The sequence below is a fragment of the Pleurodeles waltl genome, chromosome 8 (assembly GCF_031143425.1).
Source record: "Pleurodeles waltl isolate 20211129_DDA chromosome 8, aPleWal1.hap1.20221129, whole genome shotgun sequence".
Taxonomy (NCBI): domain Eukaryota; kingdom Metazoa; phylum Chordata; class Amphibia; order Caudata; family Salamandridae; genus Pleurodeles; species Pleurodeles waltl.
The window spans coordinates 1,239,065,592-1,239,089,238 of NC_090447.1; the positions used below are offsets into that span (position 1 = coordinate 1,239,065,592).

Genomic DNA, 23,647 nt, shown 5'->3' on the forward strand with positions numbered 1-23,647 from the left:
ATTGCGACTCGCAAACGGGCCGATTCGCAATTTGCGACAGTGCAAAATCGGAAATGGGATGCAAAAAGCCCATTTCCGACTCGCAAAAAGCGATGGGGCCCGTTTGCGAGTCGCATCCGGTGCGACCCCATTTTGCGACCCGCAAATTGCAAGTCGCAATTTGCGAGTCGCAAACCTTATGCAATTGCAACTCGCAAATTGCGACTAGTCGCAAAAAGCCCAGTTTGCATGTCCCATTTACCACTAACTCAGAGCAGGTGGTAACCATTACCAAAGTATAAAAGGGGACCCAGAAGGCATCTGGGTTACTCAAGATGGCGGAGATATACCTGATAGCAGTGAGGAGGAGAGTCTACGCAGCCCAGCAGAGGAGGAGGAGGGGCCACAGACAGGAGAAGATATATAGAACCAGGCAGACTCTTTTTCAGCAAACTGAAGCGGAGATCTATGACAGCCATTCTAGAATTAATAGATTTACTGAAACCACAGCTAGAACACAAGACTCTGCGTGGCTGCGCCATCCCTACGCATGTGCAAGTACTATGCGCACTGCACCTCTTGGCCTCAGGGAGCTATCAGGGGGTCATTGCCGTGGCCGGTGGGGTATCCCAAAGTGCAGTGTCAAGGTTCCTCAGGGCATTCCTAGATGCCTTAGTCACGCACATGTCTCACTTCATATACTTACCAAGGAATGAGGCAGAAATTAACAGCACCAAGCTGGACTTTTACCGCATTGCCCACTTTCCTCATGTCATAGGGTGTGTAGATGGGACACACATTCAAATATGCCCCCTTGCTAATCTGGAACACATTTTCCGCAACAGGAAGTGTACCCACTCACTCAACATACAGGTTGTTTGTGATGCCCATTATGTCATCACGGACATCGTAGCTAAGTTTCCTGGCAGTACCCATGACTCATAAATTTTTAGGCATAGTGGGATACATCAACGCCTGGTACGTGGGTAATTTGGAGACGGTTACCTCCTAGGTAGAGCCACAGACACTTGCAGACATACACACAGGTCACTGTGCACGACAATCTGGACTTCCTAACCGTGTACTTTTGTGCCCAACAGGTGACAGTGCATATGCTCTCAGGCCTTGGATCATGACTCCGTTTTTAACACCCAGAACTGAATCAGAGAGGCAATACAACAGTGCGCATAAGAGGACCAGGAACCTGATCGAGCGCACCTTCGGACTGCTGAAGGCAAGATTCAGATGCCTCCACCGCAGTGGAGGCGCCCTCCAATACACCCCCATTACCGCTTTCAAAATTGTAGTTGCATGCGCCATCCTCCACAACATAGCCACCCGACGTGGGCTACCTCTCACCCCTGCAGACCCAGATCCTGATGATGAAGAGCAAGAACAACCACATCGCCATCATGGGGATAGGAGTCTAGCTAATCAAGGCAGACTGAGACGGGACCACATTGCAACGCAATATTTTGGACGGTACGTGTCAACTCCCACCATACTCACCTATTAACCATTTGTTAAGTGGAACAAAAATAACTGTTTTATTAATGTCATGAAGAAACTATATACAATTTGAAATTGTCCATGGGCAGGAAAATGCCAACCAGTCATGTGGCACATTAACGCCATGTGCCACATTAATCTGTCCTGGCTGTTATCTATGATCTCCTGCCCCTCCTGCCAGCCTGGCTGGTCCCTGCTGCGTCCATGGTGCTGTGCCTACCACTCCTCAGCACCCTACTGTGAGTGGCAGAGACACTGCTCACTGTTGAGCCCTCCTCCCAGGTGTATTTGTTAACTTCCTGGCTGTGATGCCATCATCATGTGCCAGGAAGTGTTTCCAGAGTGTTCTGGTATGCTTTCTGGAGTGTTCTGCTGCATCTGCAAGCAATATTGAAGGTATTCGCAATTTGCGACACCCACTCGCTAATTGCGAGTTCGTTTTTGCACACTCGCAAACAGCGACCTCGCAAACTGCGGACTCGCACACAGCGTTGCGAGTCCGGCTGCGAGTCGCAAAATCGGATCGCTTTTTTTTCTGGCATTCCAATTTGCGACTCGCATTTTGCGAGTCGCATCAACTCGCAAAATGCGTGTCGCAATTTTTATTTTTGCTACATCTGGCCCCTAATCTTTTTGAAATTCGATAGCTCACAGAGAGCACAGTACAAAAACTCTGTCACATGCACGGAATTTAGGTGCATTCTTTGCTATTCATTTTTCCTCGGAGACCACTTACAATATTCGTTTGAGTTTTGATTATGGGGGCTGTTACTGTAGATATTCCATTTTATAATCCTGTGAATAATTGGTGTCACCTTAACGCAGCTCAGCAGTATTCAGTTTATTGACGCCAAGAAGAAAGAAAGAAAAGCTCATCCACCAATGCTGGATTGCAAATCTGCAGATCGACCAAAGATTTAGACAGGAAGGTTAACTTGCTCACATAACCTATGGTGATGTCAGCTCAGTGGCTAAGTTAACTGATGTGAAGTTAGCCAATAAGCACATCATTTTATGTCTATAACTGAAGCCTTCAGAAAGTAGAGCAGGGCTGCACCTGGTGCTACTTTCTAGACCAATTTATCCGATTAAATGTATTCTGACAACAAGCATCGCTGCTGCAGATACAGGATGAGCCTTTGACTTTGATTGCACGTCAGCTGTTTTTGAATTGATTTACACTTTCCTTCTTTCATTTCCCATCCCCACAAGCCACATACCCTGCTTCATGCAGACCTATCATTTAGCCATCACCTCTCAAGGGCTAATGGACTAGAGCATGTTATAAAGATATCGCCACTATAAATATATCAGCAGACTGGAAACATGGCAAACAACTTCTACGGTAGGGCACAGTTCATATCAAAATGAGTATTCAGAGTATTATGTTTAGATTGTACTAATTATTACTGTCTGGGTTCATAGGTGCACAATTACAGACTAGGATTTGTAAAGAGTTGCATAGTTTTCAAAACTACTCTGCAGATGGAAGGAGCAAGGAGTCGCCAAAATCTCCTAATTTACACATGCGATTCCTATATTTATTGTGGATGTAAAGTCTACGTGCTTATAGTTAGAAAATCGGCCTGTCAAAAATTTATTTTTTTCTCAATTTTTCTTTGCACGAATTTCTTTACATGAAGTATTCTCTGCCCTGACATCACTCACTGAAAAATGGATGAGCATGTTACATGCACTTTCGACAACAATTGATTGGATTCATCAGTTGAAAATTTAGACGTGCAGATAAATGTGTGAAAAGCATTGCAAAAGTTTTGAATAGTCACAAAGATACAACTGTGAATATCTTTTAATGTATTGCTCAGCAACCATTATACCTCCATTACAAATCATTTAAAAATGCATAACAGTGACACTGGTGACATCTTCGCCTGCAAAAATCTTGCGCGCCTGCCCCTGAGAATCAGTAAAACACTGAATTTGAAACATTTTTGGGACAATTCAGTTTTACGTAAGGGAAATGGTATTGTTCAAGAATTTGCGAATACCATTTTCAAAAATAATTCACAATTATTAGTTTTAAAATAAATACTTTGAAGGAAGAACACGTCTGAAACTGCCTGTACCCAAGTTATATTAGTAAGTAAGGACAGTTTGTAAAGGGTGAAAGGGTTATGTAATAAGTAAAGGGTGCGGTTTTAAGAATTGGGGCTTGGGGTGTAGTGTTAAATGTATAGAGTTAAGGGCCAACTGTGTAGGGTTGATGGAAAGAGTTACTGTGAATAGAGTTAGTGTGTTTAGAGTTAGAATGTTAGAAGCGCAGCATTTGGAATGGGGGTTAGGATATGGCTTTGGGGTTGAGGGTAGGGTATTAGGTTAGGCATTAACTGTATAAGGCTAAAAGTTTGGGCTAAAGGGCTGTATATATGGTTAAGAAGTTAAAGATTTTGGGTTAGATGTATAGGAGCTAAGCGAATGTGATTAGGGGTGTTGGGTTAAGCATTTGGGGCACAGAGTTAAGAGGTTAAGGATTAAGAGTACAGGGGTGAGGGCTTATGAGTTCACGTTTAGATGTTTGAGGTACAGTGTACAACCATTATGGGCAAGAGGTAAGAGGTATTGATTTAAGGGCTTAGGGTAAAAGAAAGAGAGGCTAAAATATGGTATCAGGGGTTGTGATAAAGGAGGTTGAGTATGTGATTAAGAGTTTGGTGAATGGGGCTAAGGGAGTGAGACACAGGGTTCAGGATATGTGGGTTTGGTTCTATGGATAAGGGTTTATGGGTTAAGTTATATGATTAAGGTTAAAGGGTAACTGGTTAATGGTATACAGTTAAAGATAAAGGTTTAGGGAATAAGGAGCTGGTTACATCATAAACCATAAGGCTAAGTGGTTTGTAAATATCACTAGAACTAAATTATAGCCATCTAAGACCATATTACACATTACCCATTGTGTACTTTTTATTATATGTTTATTTTGTGGCAGTCAGCCCCAAATACCTGTTTCGTCAAAGTGCAGCTAACAGTGTACAATGGCAGAAATTTGAATCTTTAGTTTTGTTTATTTTCGTTAATATATTGCAGTAAAGGGATGCACCATGGTGTGGACCAATGGATATGTATTATTCAGTGGCTGGGGTGTACCACATAAGTGCCATAATTTACAGATTTCACAAAAAATATTCTCGCTCAATTGGATGAAAATAATATTGACAGAAAATGAGCCACATAATTACCATTTTTGCAAGAGGTTAGAACTGGCATCCTTAGCATGATTTCCCCTTTTTGCACTCTGAGCTCCTGATTTTCAGACTCATTTTTGCTGGCTTTTAGGATTCTGGGCTCTTTACCACTGCTGACCAGTGCTAAAATGCAGGTGCTTTGTACTGTAAACATAGCAACATTGGCTTCTCCACAGTTGGAATGTTTAATTGACTTGTAAGGCCCTAGCAAATAGCATTTGTGCCCAGGGCCTCTAAATTAAATGCTACTAGTGGGCCTGCAGCACAGATTGTGCCACTCACTACAGTAGCCTTCCAAACATCTCAGGCCTGCCAATGCAGAGCATGTGGGTGCAGTTTAAAACTGCCATTTCGACCAGACAAGTGCACCCACTTGCCAGGCCCAAACCTTACTTTTTATTATATATGTCATCCCTAAGGTGTGCCCTAGTTAGCCCAAAGGGCAGGCTGCAGTGTATTAAAAAAAGTGGACATGTACTCTTAAGTTTAGCATGTCCAGCTAGGGAAAAGCTCTTCAATTCGTTTTCACTATTGCAAGGCCTATCTCTTAAATAGGATGGCGTTAGGACTACCTTAAACCATCTTTTAAGCGTAATTTTCAATTGGGAAAATATAGAAATATGGAGTTTGGTGTTTCTGAACTCACACTTTAAAATCACAACTTATGGTGAAGATGGATTTTAAATTACAAGTCTGAAAACCTCACTTTTAATAAGTTGGCATTTTCTTACTTTAACCATTCTGTGCCTCGGCCTATCTCTGAATACACATCTGGGGTAGATAACAGCTGGGCTTTGTGCATTCCCTCTAGAAAGCCACACACAAAGGGAGCGTGGGTGTGACATTTGCATCCTGATGGCCCATCACCAGGCTGATGGGACTTCTTAGGCTAGATGGGAGGGAGGAGCTGACGCCTGCACCTGAATAGGACTGTGCCTCTCCTCACACAAAGGGCTGCATACCTCCCTGTAGAGTGTCTTGAGCAACAGAAGGAATGGAAGGGACCTTGTGATCTTCAAAGGCCTCTTTTGACATCTCCCCCACTTCAGAGACATATTATGGTATAAGTACTGGAATCTAATCCCCACCAAATCAGTTCAATTTAGGGTTCTGAGGAGAGACTGCAACTAAGTGGAGCTCTGCTGCCAGGAGGGACTGCCGCTTTGAAATTTGTTCTCCTGCGTTGACCTGCTGTCTGCTACCTCTGGAGTGAGGGAAAATTGAATCTGCCCTCTACAACCAATTTTATCCATGCAAACTCCAAAGCTTGTTGACTTGCTCCATGTTGCCAAAGTCTCAGGGCCGTCAAAGTCTACACTGCGCCCAGATCGAGCCCTTACTCTCTAAGAAGGACCAGCTTCTACTTTGGGATCTACGACTTTGCCTTGGAACGAGCTGCACTCTCTGCCGCTTGAGATCCCCCGCTTTGTGTTTACATTGATGCTGCAGTGACTATGAAAGTCTGTGAGCACGGACCCCTGCATTGCCTTGACGACTGGGGGATTACCTCCGAGACATCACCTTGAGGCCAGCCTCGTCTTCCTGCTAGCCACATTGTGAAGGGCCGGGCTACCCAGGAGTGCAATCTTTGCTCAGGCCGCCGGGTCTATGCTGACTTTGACCTGCCAGCACTGCACGACTACATCCAAGACCATCTCCCGACACTGGGAGTTAACTGTGAGGCGGGCCTCGATTGAGGAGTCTGACAGCCGCACTCTTCCCGTTGGAACCCAGATACAAGGGAGAGTGAAACCCTCTTGTTGTCAATTTGTATACTGCGGGCAGCCTGGGTACTACTTAAACACCGCCCTGCGCCCCCCTTTCTTGACACGATCACCACATAGCCCCAAGGCTTTTGGAAACTTTGCTTTCTCACTTCACAGTGAGGGCAGCCCCACTCACAATCCCCAGACGGCAACCGTTGTACATGGGGCCTGGTTAACCATAGTGAACTGGATAGAAGCGCTTATGTTCTTAAGCACTAAAATTGCATACTTGCATTAACGAGCTATAAACCAAGGAATATTGATTGGATTTTTGTTGTTTTGGTCTTGTTTTGCTCAGATAAATATTTTTAATTTTTCTAAACTGGCGTGGAGTCTCTTTTTGTGGTGTCTTTCACTGTTACTGTAATTAAGTGTTGCACAAACACTTTACACATTGCCTCTTAAGTTAAGCCTGACTGCTCTGTGCCAAGCTACCAGAGGGTGAGCACAGGTTAATTTAGGGAGAATAGCTGACTTACCCTGACTAGGATTGTGGTCCTTACTTGGGCAGGGTGCATACCTCTGCCAATTAGACACCAAAAAACACTAGATAACATACATAGCCTTACTGCATAATCTTAGTAACCCTGACAGTGGTAAACCTCCTGTGAGTGGATTGGGGCTGTTATGATAATGACATCCATAGTTCACATGGAAGTGTGAAATATGTTTTTTAGTTCATGGTTCCTGTGAAAATGTGGGTTTTACTGCACTTTGTGTAGTAAAACCCCCAAAAACATAACAAATAGATAACTAGATAGATGGAGAGTCAGATAAAACAGTGCAATGAAAGTAAACGAGGAAAAATACATCTTATTTGGAACATATTTACTAATAACTACAGATCCACCTATTTATAACTACACTTTAACAGTGAAATTCCACATTACTACCACAGTACAGCATAACTACTGTGAGAATAATATGTCCAGTGCCTCAAAGATGTAATTCTAGAAACATTCCTAAAGAAAAAGCTGGTGGCCTAGTTACTGTGACGAATGCAGATTGAACCCCCCTGTAATCTATGGTCAACTAGTTTCTTTGTAACTACTCTGTGAAAACTGCATGGCATAAACAATACATACAGAGCAACTCGGTGTGATATGTTATTCATTATCCTTCTCAATGGTGAAGAGGGGCATCATGATCTATTTAGGCTTTGCCTCCCAAGCGTGATGGTCTCTCAGTAGTAATAAATAGCATATTACACTCCGAATTTCCACATAATATATATATATATATATATATATATATTTAGATATATATATATAAAACTCACGAATGCCAGACATCCGAGGCTGCTTTAACGGTGGTGGTCCGGGCGTGGATCTAGCTCTCCACAAATATAAATACAATTCCTCCAATAATATATGGAAGAGTACCAGGACAACAATTGAAGTCCAAAATACTTTAATACCAGTTGCTTCCTCCCGTACAACGCGTTTCAGCTGTAGCCTTGCTCACATACCGTACGCTACGGCTGAAACGCGTTGTACGGGAGGAAGTAACTGGTATTAAAGTATTTTGGACTTCAATTGTTGTCCGGGTACTCTTCTATATATTATTGGAGGAATTGTGTATATATATATATATATATATATATATATATATATAATCAAATATATTTACACATGGATATTTTCAGATATCTTTTAGAAGGACATGCAAGAATTAATACAAGGTTTTTGGTGGTCAATTCCCCGATTTAAGTTTAATGCCTTTACTTTTATTACTATAGGTACAGTGCTTTAAATGGGCCGGTACTGTCCGGTACTTTTTTATTTTGAGAGGGAGAGTACCGGCACATCTCAAGAATAACGTAATACTTTCAATTGGAGAGTACCAGCACTTCTTAGAAACAAGCAGGTACTCTGATATAGAGTACCGGCACTTTAATTTTTCCATTTCAAGCACTGTATAGGTACATCTATGACATTCCGTAACAGCTGCTAATGTTCCACCAATTAGGCTTATGAAGATTAGTGTCAAAGGATGCATATTAAATAGTGTAAGCTTCTGACGCCGATCTTCTGAAACAACAAAGAGAAGGCAAAAGGGAACGGCCAAAGATCGGATGTGATGTCGTTTAAAGAAAGCTTTTTTTAATTAAACAATCTAATTTAATGTTTTTATGGGGCACTTTAGTTTTAAGCGTAAAGTGATCCAGAGACAGCTGACAAAGAAATTATAACTGCAATTCCTTGGTGAAAATGTTAATGACAGCAAAATATTGTTTAATTAGATGATTGCAGCATCTGGATTAACACTCTTTAAGAGCGATGTCCCTGTGCTTGTCTGCTTCTTCACACTTTACAGACATTTTGTCATCTCGAGGTCATTAGGAAAGAATTTTTAATGATTTTTCCAGAACCATGCAGTTCAAGTTACATCTAATTAGATGACAATAATAAGCCCAACACATGCAGTAGCTAAATATATACATAATTAGCCAGCAAAGACTTGTACATCACACACCGAAAAAGAGGAAAATGCTAAATAGGAGAAAGAGGGGAGAAATCGTTCCAGCAATAATTAGTTGCCAGTACGCGGAATGCTCCCAATCCATGTAAAGGAAATGCTTTAACAGTGCAAAAAAGAAGAGGCAATTGTTTCCTCATGTATTATGTCAATGTTCCTTTAGCAATATAGTATAATAATAATTATACATCATCTAGAAAAATGAATGCATCAGCCATCACTGACACCCTTTCAAGATGAAACAGAAATGTGAGAACTGACAAAACTGAAAGAGTGAGGGATAAATACATATTCACTTAAAAAACAAAGGTTTCAGAGGCGTTATAGTCAGGTCCTGAATTTACTCATACAAAGCCAGAGAAATTCAGCAGTTTTAGTTAGAGTTATTTTAAGTAACTATAACTCGCAGCCTAAGTTAATTCTATTTACTAATTATAATGTCCCTGTAGCCTTTGCTTTTTTTCAGTGGATTTCTATGTTATTTTTTTTTAAACGTTAAGTAATTTTTGTTACTATGCGTTAATCCAACGACTGCGTGGCCGCCCTCCCCAAGCTGATTTTGGCCCTGGGGACCCTATTCCCAGGTACTGGTCCTCATATATTAATTTATTTTTGGGAAGAGGGCCGTGAGGCCCCCCTCTCGGGCCAATTATGGCCCCAGGGACCCCATCCCCTGGGGCCTGGCCATCTGTCCTGGGTACCTAGCAGGGAACACAGTATGCAATGGGACCACAGGGTGAGCCTCAAAGCCCCGCGGTCCCAGTCGGCTCACTGCCTCCTGCGGGAGCCATCACTGCTTTTGCACACAGGGAGCTGCTAAACATGCAGCTCCCAGTCTACAAAAGCAATCATTTTCTCTGTTTCCTTGCCCGCGTCTCTGCAGGCAGGGATACAGAAGAAACCTCCGCTTCCAGCAGGTGAGAGCTGTTCGACCGCTCTCACTTGCTGGAACCGGAGTGTCTACAGAGCAACCAGCTATGTCCCAGGGGAGGGCACCAGGGGACATAGCAGGAGCCGGCCCTGGGGGGTGGCGATCCCCAGGGCCATTACTGGCTCCATGCGGCCCCCCTTCAACTAAAATAGAACCACAGATGTGGTGATCCCCGGAAACCAGGGGTCTGCAATGGACCCCCTTCATTGTTTTATTAAAGCCCCAGTGGTGGCAGTCCGATTTATGTAAAGCCCAGGGGAGGTGGCAGTCCCTTGGTGGGGGGGGTGGAATCCTCCCCATATTTTAGTTGCTTGAAGCCTCGGGGAAGTGTCGGTCCCTGGGGCTGCGGGGGACTGGGCGGCCCCCTCGTTAGATTACTTTAAAGAAATGCAGGGGAGTTGGGTGGCCACTTGAGATTTGCTAAAGCCACGGTAAAGTGGCAGCCCTCAGGGCTTCGGTAGAGGGGGTAAGCGCCCCCATACTACTTTAGTTTAAAGCCTCAAGGAATTGTCAGTCCTATGGGCTATTTGGGGGGGTCCTCCCCCGCTTTATGTTACTTTAAAGCCCCAGGAGCTGGTGATTCCCCCTAGCGTTTAATTAGATTTTAGCCCCATATTCCATTTGTTTAAAGCCTCAGGGGAGGTAGCAGTCCCTGGGGCTTTGTGAGGACCGGGCAGTCCCCTTGCATTGATAATTCCAATGCCCCCGGACCTGGCCCACCTGGAGGCTTCACAGAAACAACCGCTGGAGCCCGTACTTGTTTTTTTATTTTTTTATTTTATGCAGCTTTTCAGATCCGCTGTGTCTCCCACCGAAATTGTTTTTAAAAATGCTTTTTTGCTCTGGGGGTGGGGGGTCCCTCTTTCTGGGACCCCAGCACCAGAGCTAAGGGGTCAGGGTGACTGTACCCTAGCCCCTTTTCTTATTTTTACATGTTTTATCTGGATGGCTGCAAACACTTCCTTGTTCAAGTGTTGACAGCCAATCAGATCTCATCACTAGCTCGGGATGGTTTGTGGAGCCTTCATGTCCCTATATATACAAATTTGGATTTTCTTTAATTTATCAAAAACTACTTAACAGATTTACACCAAATAACAAAAAGGGTGTTTTCTGGACCATGAGCTACCTTTCTGCCAAATTAGGTTTAATTCTATGCAATAGTTCAGGCGCTATCGCTGTTCAAAATCCCTATGGAAAAAATAATTGGGAAAACAAATTTTGGAACTCCCCCTTTTTCTCAGCCTTCGCTTTACTGATCACCCCAAAACCTTCCAGACGGCAGCTAAAGTGAGCGTCAAATTTTCCTTGGGACATTTTATGAAGATTCATCAAACGGTGACAAAGTTATTAGCAAAACAAAAACACACTTATTCTCTAGAAACTAGGTCCTAACTATAACTACCCAGTGGCGACAGCCACTAGGTAAATAGAGGAGAGGAGGAAGTTAAAGAAACCTTGTAGAGTCAATGCAAGTAGGGAGATTCAATAGGTTCTTTAAGTTTCAGGTCCAGTGAACACTGAAGTAGCATGTGTGGAGGAGAGCGAACAGTGCCTAGTGGTGAGTACTGGAAGGAATTAACACATTAGCCATAAGTAGATTGCGCATAAGGGCTATACCAGAAAATGGTCTTCTTCTGGTTTTAGAAGAGATAAGGCTTTCTTCTGCAAACAACAGAAAACAGTAGGCCCTTTTCTGTGCGTGGTAAGATATCCTCACAGACTGTAAACAGAGCTGTGTTCAACGCATGAATTTATTTTAGTTTGAGGGGCACTCACTGACAGGTGGGATGCCAAAATATACTGGTGCTGGCAAATCAGTGCATTTTCAATTCTGAAAAGCATTTTTTGTGGCGTTGATGGCAAAATCAGTGTACTAATTCAAACTCACATGAACTGCACAGGTAAGCATTCATAATTTAAAACAGCTGTAGACTAGATAAAATGCACCAAATTGCATATGGAAGTGAAATGGCAAGTTATATTTTGAAGATAGGTTCAGCCAATATGTTTATGTGACCATAACATTTCCCTGAGAACACGTAATTATTTTAATGTAGACAAAGAGAGGGATGATTATATAGATACTTTTAGACAGAGTAGTCACAAAAAATGAAGAAATTAAAAAAACACTAAAATAAGTGTCTTTACATGAGCTGTCTATGCCTAAAACAAAGAGCAGAATGAAGATCATAACAGGAGTATGCTCAAAAACAGATTTCAGTGGACACATCTTCATAGGAAGACATTGACCATGATTGTAATAGCACCACAGTAAACCGTTGTAGGAAGCTGTCTCTCTATATATTGGAGCACTAAAAAGAAATGCACTGTGCAGAGACTCCAGTGGATCCCTAATCGGTTAGCAGAGGCAAAAATATATAAGACTAATTCTATATTTTTGTGGTAGTGTGGGCGAGCAGTTAGGCTTATCAGAGGGTAGTGCTAAGCATTTGTTGTACTCATAGAGGCAATAAATGAGGCACACACTCAAAGAATAAACTTGGGACCACATTAGAAAAATAACACTTTTTTTATATATGTTTCAAACCCAAGAACGTTGCAATCAGTTAAGTACTCTTTCAAGCATAAACACTTTTCAGATTCAATAATCCAAACAGTGCAATTCTTAGAGTTGTTCAATGTTAACCTATGGCGAAAACAAGGTTCAGCAAACACAGGGTTAACAATGGCTTACAAGGTCAATCTCAGACAGCTAAGGTAAGTACTGGGCACTGATCAGAACCACAACAGCAGGTCACTCCTGCAGCACTGGGGCGGCCGAGTGCAAGGGCCCAGTAAGGCGTTGGGTGCACAATGTTTTTCCTTGGGTGTTGGTCCTCAGGACAAACAGGCTGCAGGCTCTGGCTAGGAAGCCAGTCAAGGACAACAAGCAGGTAGGGTGTAGACCTGGGGTGCTCGGGGACGTAGGTGCAATCTTGGTCCTTTTCTCCAGGGGTGGCGGATGGAGGGGTATCATGCGGGATTCTTTATCTGAGAGCACTCGGTGTCAGGGGGTCTTGCATGTTGAATCTGCAGGCATCGCCGGGGAGTCCGGCAGGGGTGGACCAGGATTTCAGCTCAGAGGAGCTGGGGAACATCGTTGGCACCAGTAACCCACCTCAGATGGGGTCAGGAGCAACAGATGCAGTGGTTGCTGGAGGTGTCAGGTTTTCTCTCACCAAAAGGTCGCAGAAGAAGGGGGCCTGCATCCAGAGGCTGCAGGCAACTTGGGGGAGTCAAAGAGGGGTAAAGCATGAGCATGAGTGGACTCATACTCTGGGCAGCTGGGGAACCTTGCTGGCACTGTTGGTTAGCTTCACCCCGGGTCATGGACATCGGGTGCAGAGGTCACATCCGGTGTCGAGTCTTTGCTGTTCCGTAGGCTGGAGAGTCCTTTCTTGAGACTTTGCTGCAAAGCAGAGCTGCTGCACACGGGAGTCTTGAGTCTTTATGGAAGGCAGGCCATCCTCCTGGGTTTCTGGGAGGCTCAGTTGCAGGACGAGTCATCTTTTTGGGCACAGTCTGTCGAGGAAAGACCTGGGTCGCATTACAAAGGCGGCTGGGTCTTTGAAGCTCCCCACCTTGGAATGTCCATTCTGCATGGGTGAGGTGATAACAGCCCTGTCCACTGCAGGCTTTTGTCTCTGGCCCTCGAGAGCGCTGGCTCTCATCTTGAGGATGGCAGAAACTCAGCTATGGTGGCTGAACTGGTCAGGCCCAGTCAGTCAATCACTAGTAGCTGGCAGGTTTTCAGGGGGCACCTCTAAGGTGCCCTCTAGGTGCAGTTATTAATAAATCCCCACTGGCATCAGTGAGGGTTTATTAAACTGAGATGTTTGCTACCAAATATCCCCCCATTCAGAGAAGCCATCATGTAGCTGAGAAACCCGTAGTGACTAGAGCCCAGCACATGCATTTAAAATGGCTTCCCTGGTCACTTACTATGTCAGAGAATCGGCAAAGACATAGCAGAGGCATATCTGCTTGTGCAGAAAGGCCCTCACATGTAAAATAATGCACCCTGCTTTAGGGCTGTAAGGCCTGCTAGAGGGGTGACTTACATATATTGCATGCAGTGTTTAGGGGGCATGACACACAGGATGTGTGCCATGTCGTATTTTCACTCTTGTCTGCACCAAGACACACAAACCGCAATGGCAGCCTATCATGTGCTTGGTGGGGGGTCCTATAGGGTGGCACGATTCGTGCTGCAACCTTTAGGGACCCTCCTTAGTACCTGAGGCCCTAGGTACCAGCGGTACCATTTATTAGGGACTTACAGTGGATGCCAAAGGTTTTGCCAATTGGAAAAAAATGTGCAGTTTAGGGGGAAGATATCTGGCACTGGGGTCCTGGTTAGCAGGAACCTAGGCAAAAAGTGCGTGTGGGGGGACGGGTGACCATGTCAAAAGACCCACTTTCTTACAACTGTCTTAAACGTTGTAGAGAAATGTTTGTGCACAAGTTTGTCATCATTTTCTAAAGGTCAACAGTAGAGATAAAGAATATATCATAGAGAGTTAGGAAACGTCAGGAGCAATTTAAGTAGGTTACATATAGAACTCTTATGGGCAAAGGTACCCTTGTTAGGTTTAAAGGCAGGCTGTCTGATCAGAAAAAAGTGAGAATTCTTCAAGTATTACCCTTAATTGAAAGTTAAGTTACTCAGGACTTAAGAATCTGGATTGCCCATATGCAAAGGAGCCATGGCAGTTGAGAAATTACTCAGCATTTAGATTAAACAAGTGCAAATGTGCATGCAGATGAAACTGCACATGCCCTTCATTAAGCACCAATGATGCTTTACAGTACTGGTGAAAGCAACTTACACTTTAATCTCAATGGAAGATAACAAATGCAATTGAATGGAGTCATGAATACTTCAGACTTTGAAGCAAGTAAAATGGTATCCATGCAAGTCACTGGTAACATCAACTATCTCACATTTTATTTTCCTTTACAAATTTAAATCTACACAGTAACAGGAGGGTTGGGTCTATAAGAAGCAAATGTAGTCTAGAATAGGTATCATGATTGTCAGTGATACAGTTCAGAGAAAGTATGGTGGAATTCTTTAGTGAAAGATTCTAGAGGCAACAAAAATCTGAAAGTGATTTAAAAACCACACGTGGTCTATAAGTCAATAATACTGAAGGATTTTGTTACTTTATGAACTTGGCAAAGATGTATTAAAATCAGGAATGTAATAAAATATTATATTGCAGTAGCTCTCCATACTGACACACTATTCTAAATTATGTCATGTTACACAGTTTTTCTGTAGCTCAGCATCTGCCACTTCCTTGGCCTTTTGGAGGTTTCAGTTTTAATAGGCAGAGTGAAGCCTGGAGGTAGAACTGTAGAATAAAACGAATAGAGATTCAGCAAATCAAAATCCAAGAATTAAGTATCAAAAACAGCCTTTGTCATGAATGGGTCATAAAGGCTTTCAGTGCAATGATGGCAAATCAAATGCTGCCACTCTCCAATCTCTACCTTTATCTCATCATTAGGATCTGTTGAAGTGTCAGCTTCAGGGCTATGTTCTGTTCTGGGAGGGGCGATGGAATGCACTTCATCTGAGACTTGTGTGGAAGGTACTTTATTGCATGATCGTCTTAATACGAGAAGAATTCCTCGCTCTCGTAAATCTGCCCCTCTAATGAATTAGGAATTTCAGTGCAATATAGAAGCAAGTCCTTTTTCAAGCGAATATGACCAACAGCGCACATCATAGTTTCAGTGCGAAGATGCCTGCTGAGGTCACCCATACCCTTTATAAGTGTCACTTAAGGTATTCACATTGGCTACTCAAATTCAAACTTAATTGGGCATTTGCTCTTGAGTCTTTAACGAGTAAAATAAAACATATGTTAACAGGTAGATATATTTAATACAGGTAGTGCATGCAAAAGGCTTCTGTGATACTTTAAAGGGGAGTTGTGAATGGGGAGTATAGACAATAAATAAGCCATTGCTTTGTACCTGGGCAACTTGATAAGGATTGTATTTTAAGGGAAATTGAAACCCGTATTTATCAACACGTTGTACCTAGACACAAAATGGGAATAACCCTTTAAACATATGACCTTAATGAATAAGTAAGCAGTAGAAGCAAAGGATAACAAAGGGGCATGAGACCCCTGCCCAACTCAGTATAGAAAGAGGTATGATGGCGATCCTAAGTTCAACAAACAAGAAAAGTAGGAGTGAGATGCACTGTTTGTGAATTTCTCATTTGTGTCCTCTTAGCCTAGGACGCTGTCGTATGGATGAAGTGAAATAAGTAGCCAAGTTTAGGAGGTAGGAATCAGCTGATGCAAAGGAGAAGGCATCTGTTGAGAAGACTGCCTTTCTACACTCTCAGTCTGACTTCAATAAATATGACGCTGGTGTCTAGTACACACTTTTGTCCATCTCTTCTTGCTGCCATTGGCTGCTCCACACCTTGACAGCAATACTAAGCTCCAGAACGGAAGATTTGCTGTTGCACATGACTTATGAGGGAAAATACTGAAGTCACTTAAGAGGCGTGACATTGTGTGATGGCTGCAAGCCATGTAACTGTTCCTCTAGCTCAGCTTCTGTGCTTACTGTAGGTGTCTTTGGAGAATCGGTCTGGCAGAAAGTACTAATTCTTATGCAACCCTCGATGTCTGATCTTACTTGGTCTTTCACTAATCATGAACATGATGGCCTTCAGTCCTTGTTGCAAATATGGAAGAACAATTAGTTTGCCATAGAACCAGTTACCTGTAAATGGAAGAGTATTATTGGTTTCTTGGGAAGTCTCGATGCCAAACAGGCAAGTGATCTTGAGGTGGTGGTACAGGATGTCTACATGGTGAGAGGAGGCAGCCCACTACTGTAACCCATGAGGGTTACAGAGGTTAAAAGCAGACAGTCATCTCCTAACTGATTTTCTTGCACTCCACCCTCAAGAAGCTACTGAGGCAAATTTTGCTACTCCTAAAGTTGCAGATCCTCACAACAAAATTCAAGGACACAGATAGCCATGTGCGACAGGTGAAATCTGAAAAGATCTCCCATTTTATACACTATAGGGGCATCTGTATGATTATCTACTGTTCAGCAAGCCGACACCACACCTTTCAATTACAAAACGTTTCTCAAAGTGAAATACAAGCATGTTTTTTGTGCCAAGCAAATTTTCCCACCAAGCTCAAAACACAGATGGAAAAATAATAAATAAAGAATGTAGAGGAAGGGCAGCTAGTTTATGGTTTATAAGCAATTATTCACGGAACAAAATAAGGTTTAGCCTAAGCACTTTTCTGATCTATTACTGGATATATGACATAAATATCCAGCACTAAATATTATGCTGTAAGTATGCATTTCCTGCATGGCTCCACTGGCAAGGACCTTGATAACAAAGTAATATTCGCTGGCTTGCGTGTTACTAGGTGGAGAAGTGTGGCTCAATGGTTAGAGCGGCAGACCCTGAAGCAGAGATCTGGCTCAAGACCAGGGTTCAAGTCCCACTTTGGCAGGTCTTGGGCTCAATTCCCCTTGACCAGATAATTCTCGCCTCGGTGCCTAATCTAATTCATGGGTCCCACTCTGCAACTCTGGGCAATAGCTTGCTTAATCTCCACAACGGCCCCAACAGCGCTTGGATGCCTGGCTTCACCCTGGGGGTGCTCAGGAGTGGGCGCCTCACAGGGAAAAGCCAGGAGGGGTTCCATAGCGGTATGAGTACAGCGCCTTGAGACCCTAACGGGTGAGTAGTGCGCTATACAAGTGCTAATTTACATTTTTACATTTTTACTAGGTGAATCTTTGGCATCTCCCTTCTCCACTGTAGACTGTCAAAGGGAATCCATAGTGCACAAACCAAACCCATTAACAAACTCAAGACAAAAATAATAAGCATCATTTTTATGGCTTATGCTGAACATACTTTCTCTCACTCAACAGACGCTTTGGAAGCTAGTCAGCTCCACACAAATGTGAAGGAACAAGCATTAATGCTAGAATGATATGGAGTACTTGTACCACTTCATGGCTTTGCACTCAATGTAATGTTCTCGTAACTTTGTTCTAGATCATCTTCAATTTCGAATGTGTCTCTCTTTAAAATTAGGCAAGTGTTAGACCTGGCATCTTTTGGCATGTTTCCCATGTCTCTTTGATTTCTGACCTACTATTTTTATGATATGCTGGGCTTTGTTTATTGCTGGTTTCTCGTCTCTGCAAATTTTACCACTGCTGATTAGTGCTAAAGTGCAAGTGACCCCTGTGTAAATTATGATTTTGATTGGTTAACCATGACTGGCATATTTGATTTACTAGTAAGTCCCTAGTATAGTGCACCATGTGTGCCCAGGGCCTGTAAAACAAATGCTATTAGTAGGCCTACAGCACTGGTTGTGCCACCCACACAAGTAGCCTTCCAAGGAATGCCACTACTGCAGTGTCTTTGTGCGCAGTGTTAAGCTGCCATGTCGACCTGGCAAGTGCACCCACTTCCCAGGCCTAACCCTCCCCTTTTATTGCATGTAAATCACCCCTAAGGTAGGCACAGGCAGCCCCATGGACAGGGTGCAGTATATTTAGAAGGTAGGATATGTAGTGGTGTGTTTTCACGTGTCCTGATAGTGAAACACTGTGCATTTCATTTTCCACTATTGAAAAGGCTATCTCTGGTTAACATGGAGTCTGCCTTGAAACACCTTACAAGTGCAGATTCCCATTGGAAGATGATAGGAAGTTGGAGTTTGGGATCTCCGAACTCGACAATTCAAAAATACATCTGTTAGTGAAGATGGTTTTTAAATTGCGGGTGAAAATGCCACTTTTAGAAAGGGGGCATTGTCTTGCTTAACCATTCTTTGACTGCCTGTGGAATCCACATCTGTGTAGCTGACAGCAGAGGCATCCTGCATAAGCTCTAGACAGTCACACAAAAGGAGCTTAGGTGTGTGTGCATATCGTCATGGGTATTCCCGAGCTAGAGTGGTGGGAGGAGCTGACACTTGCATCTGAATAGGACTAGACCTGTCCTGCACAAAGAAGTGTCCCCTTCCTGGAGAGTGTCTGGGACAGAGCAGGAAAAAACTGGATCTTGTGAAGAGGAAGGACTTCCTTCTGAAGTATGCCTACTTCAAAGGCCAGAACTAGTATAAGTAGTGGGGCCCATACCACAGAACTTTACAACTCTTTTGGACTAAGGATCCTGCCAAGAAGAAGAGCTGGAGAAGCTGTTAGGGGGGACTTCCACTTTGCTGCCTTGGGCAGTGAAAGGACTGGACTGAACCTTCTGCAACTTATTTCCTGAGTTTCTCCAGGGGCTTGAAGTAGAGCTTGCCTATTGTTGGAAGTCTCAGGAACATCAAGACTTTAAGTTCATCTGCCAGCAGCAAAAGGAACTGCGTGATCGTGCTGCAACAGAAGAAAAACAACTGTGACGCCTTCATCGACACTGCTGCCTGCACAGTGACCTGACGGCGTTGCACAGAGTATCGCCCCACTTCACAGCGCAACCCTGATCTCACCGACGCTGCCTCCTGATGCCGTCACCGAGCTGCTGCTTGCACCGTGACCTGTGGGCACCACACGTCGCATCTCCTCACTTTACACCGCAGCCCAGGTATTTCAGATGACGACGCTCCACACTGACATCGACAATGCTGCCCGCACCGTAGCCTGTGGACACAGCTTGTGAGGTACATGAAGAATTGCCTCGTCCCACATCGCAGCCCTGATCCACCAATGTCAGCGACATCAACTCCAGCCTCGTCAACCGATGCCACTGCTTACACCGCTACCTGTGGGCACCACACAAAGCACTGCCCGCTTCGCATCGCAACCTTGTGTCAAACAACAACAGCGCTTAAGCAACAATGACACCCCTGCCTGCACCGGGACTTGTAGACACCACACGTCACATTGCCCTGCTTCACACCGCAACCCTGGTTTCACGTACGCCATTGTCACCGAGCCGCTGCCTGCACCATGAACCATAGGCACCGCACGTTGCATCGTACCGCTTCGCATCGTCGCCCCGACGCCACCACTCCTGACTTCACCCTCAAGGAGTTCGATCTGCAATGCACATGACTTCAAGAGCCTGATGACTCCTGCACTGACCTCTGGAACCAACACCTGCTGACTCTGTCGACGCCGCACCTTTGGATCTCAACGGAAGGTCCACGATGCCCTGCATTTCCAAGGTCCTCTTTGCGGATCTTCCCAACACTGTAGCTGGCCTGCGACCTCGCCGTCATCCAGAACTTTTGGATTTGTTGTTCACGATGCCGTGGTAGCCCCAGACAGAGATATCAACTTCAAGGAACCGTATTTTAACCTGAGTATTGTAATTTGTATCTTTTTTTACTGTACATTGGGTTTTTATTGTTTTGGTCTTGTTTTACATAGATAAATATTGGCTATTTTTCTAAAACTGGTGTGGTGTCAATGTGTAGTGTTTTCAATGTATTAGTGTGTGTTATATATCTAACACTTTACACATTGCCTCTGAGATAAGCCTGTCTGCTCAGTGTCAAGCTACCAAGGGGGTGAGCAGGTGTTATTTTAGGTGTGTAACCCGCTTATCCTGACTAGAAGGAAGGGTCCCTACGTGGACACGGCGCAAGCCACTGCCAACTACAGACTCCCATTTCTAACAGCAATCCCAAGGGTAAAGTAACACTGAGACACGGTTAGAAAGACAATCATATACCTTGGCAACATAAAAGTAAAATCTCATCGCCACGCATACAAATCGCTCTCAAAGCAAGATGGACCTAATACAGAAAATGGAAGCATACAGAAAAGGTAGTTAGCATGTCAATGGAGAAAAAAACATGAACATTCTTTTTTAAGACTCTATTATTACCTCTTGATACAAGTTGAGTGTAACGTTTAAGAAATTGGTGCTCGGAGACTATACCATAAGCAATTGAAATTATTTGCAGTGCTTCTGTTCCTTCTAATTCCTATGTTGTCAACCTTTAGCGATGGAATAAAAACATCATCTACCTCTTTACAGAAACCACTTGAGACCTGGCCTTGTGTAGAAGAACCTGCACAGTGGTGTCTGGATTCCAAAGCCACTAAATCCTAGGACACTGACGTGACCATGGAATGCTACTGTGAATTATGAGCTCACTACTAAACATTATAAGACAAATTCGGGAGGATTTCGACTCTGTCATTATTTACTTTGTGCTAAAGACAACTGACAATCCGGACATTCAGAAATCCAAGAGAGAGAACCTAAAGCACAACTTGGCAGAATCAGAATTCAAAACTTCTGCCTCCTACTCGGGAGCACTCAAGAAATCAACAACTAGCAGAGGGCAAACATGATGAGAACATGATTGAAATGCAAATAAGACACTAAACATCCGTAGTCGGCCTTGTTTTTCGAAAACACTACGAGGGAGGTGATAGACAGAGTAATGAAATATTTCATTCTAATTGGAAAAAGGGAAGCAGCTTCTGAATAATATGACATCCAAAAGCGGGAAAACGTGGTACCTGGAAAATAAACCTTGGTGGCGCTATACATTATGCCTGGCAATAACTAAATCTAAAGGTGTTCTGGACAGTTTAAAAACTATAAAATCATATTTCAGATATAGAAAATAATGAACAATGGGGTCTGTAAATGTGGTACCGAAAAAGGAACATATGCAAAATAATCAAGCTAGGGATTAATGTTATAAATATTTATTTATAGAATTCCCTAGAATATATTTTTTTCAGTTAGGCTGTCATGAAAAGAACGATATCAAACAATGATGTAAACAAATAAGGGAAGGTTGGCAGGTGATGTCCTATTCAAAGACTTTAATATCTAAACCATTTCAATCTTTGATGTTTACCGTGATTAAACTGTACAGATTTACTTATGTTTAGCAGAAAATGTCAGAATAATTGCAGGATCTAAGTTAATTTAAAAATATGATTCACTTGTATTTGATGAATCACAGCAATTTTCTACCTGCCTCCAATGCATCCATTGCGCTCCAAGAGCAAAGCAAATGCACAAACATGAGTCAGCTTCCACCAGAGTAAAAGAAAAAAATACAAGAATTCACCTAAACTAGGCAGGCACATGTGAATTTTGCCTGTTTTTCTGCTTTTTCGATCTCCAGAGATGGATGAGAGCATCTGCCAGCTCATTTTCACGCCACAATCTAGGTGACATTTGTACTAGGCAGGAGACTGTTATTCTGCTGTCTACTTGCTGTTGTTGAGAATGATGAAACAGTAAAATTGCATTTTCCCATTATTATTTCTCGACATTCTTTGGCAATGCTTTGCTGCATCTAATAAAGCTTCAGACGAAGCTGTCAGTTGAGGAAATGGCAGAGGAGCAGGGAGCAGCCACCGCCGCCTCAGATTAATCTGAGGGCTCATTGATAGGTTGTACATGTTTTGATCCAATCTAATGGGAGTGTCTCAGAGCTCATCCTCAAGGTGTCAGCTGATTTCCAGTCAAACACGTTCAGCAGATCGAGTCACTGGCACTTGGGCCTTCTGAAAAATAAACATGTTTAAAGGGCTTAGGGAGCCCGCGGCCTTACCTGCTATGGTATTCAGGAACATCAGGTATTCAAAGTTGGAAATCTCCCTTCGCTGCCAGCGCTGAGTCATGTTTGACGATTTGAACAGCTGTCTGGGCGTGGCCAGAGAGATTCTCCTGGGAATTAAAATAGTAAAACGTTATAAAACAGCTAAAAACTAAAGTTATTTTCATGATATATTGCAAATATTTTGGAAAAATGTTTGCATTGTCATGGATACTTATGCTCAAGGTATTGACATTTATTTTACTACAAAAAACAAAGAGTACAGAAATAGTTTGGAACCAACACTGTTTTGCTAGCATTTCAAACACATTTCATCACTAACTATGAGGGCCAATGACAGGAGGATCATTATGGTGAGGGTTCATTGTGTTCAGAACATGTTCGATCAAGGAGCTAGCTAGCACCCTCTCTGAACTTGAGTGCAAGTGTGGGATTTATGAATCCACATATAGGGCGCCCCAGCATGGGTATTTATTCTCTGGGTGGTACCTTCAAAGCATACATAAATATTTTCTGGGCTTGTATGGTAAATAATAACTATTTGTCTGGTCGTGGAATTAAGCAGCAGGGTTGGCTAAATTACGCAACAACAAAAAAGACTAATTATGCAGCACACTTTGTGACAGTATTACTTCATTATTTTGTAATTGTTATACATTAGCACTGTGTGCACAAAGGTTTCAGCCCATTAGTACAAACTTAACACTCAACTACAGCAAAAAACAACAGATAAGTGACCAGTCGACCTTTGTGAAGGGCCTTCCACTGTGCATCAATACGGGTTGCTGCATTTTTAGTAATTTTTGATCCATTTGAGCTAGAATCAGATTATTTTTTTGTTAGAAACTGAAGATTAGGCAGCAAGTGGTGAATTATGTGGCGCGTACGTAAAATTCACAGTTGTGTGCAAAACACAGCAACCTCAAAGCTGCACAGTTCCAGAGACCCTGCTGTTTGTTGTGGTTCAAAGGTGTGAGCAAGGCCATTGAATGTGCCAATGTCGATAGACTGCTAAAAGAACAGCATAAGGACCTTATTTACTTGCAGGGCCAACAATGCATCTAGCGACAGGGGAAGCACCATGTTTAAACCTACAGGACCTTCACTGGATCCACTAGTGCAAACCTGTGAAATGGTGTCCAGCGTACCAAATGGCTGCTTGGTCAGCATGATGTCATTCCGCCCTTTTGAGGGTGGGACGACTGTCAACAA

At 43.2% G+C, this 23,647-nt stretch overlaps 1 protein-coding gene across 4 annotated transcripts in view; it reads right to left on the reverse strand.

The window, feature by feature from the left end:
* Nucleotides 1-23,647, reverse strand: part of NBEA (neurobeachin) — a 1,608,295-nt gene that overhangs the window by 267,516 nt on the left and 1,317,132 nt on the right. For all 4 annotated transcript variants that reach the window (XM_069205539.1, XM_069205537.1, XM_069205538.1 and 1 more), the window contains one exon: nt 22,430-22,545. In XM_069205539.1, the coding sequence (XP_069061640.1) occupies nt 22,430-22,545 (116 nt within the window). The remainder of the gene's footprint in view (nt 1-22,429; nt 22,546-23,647) is intronic.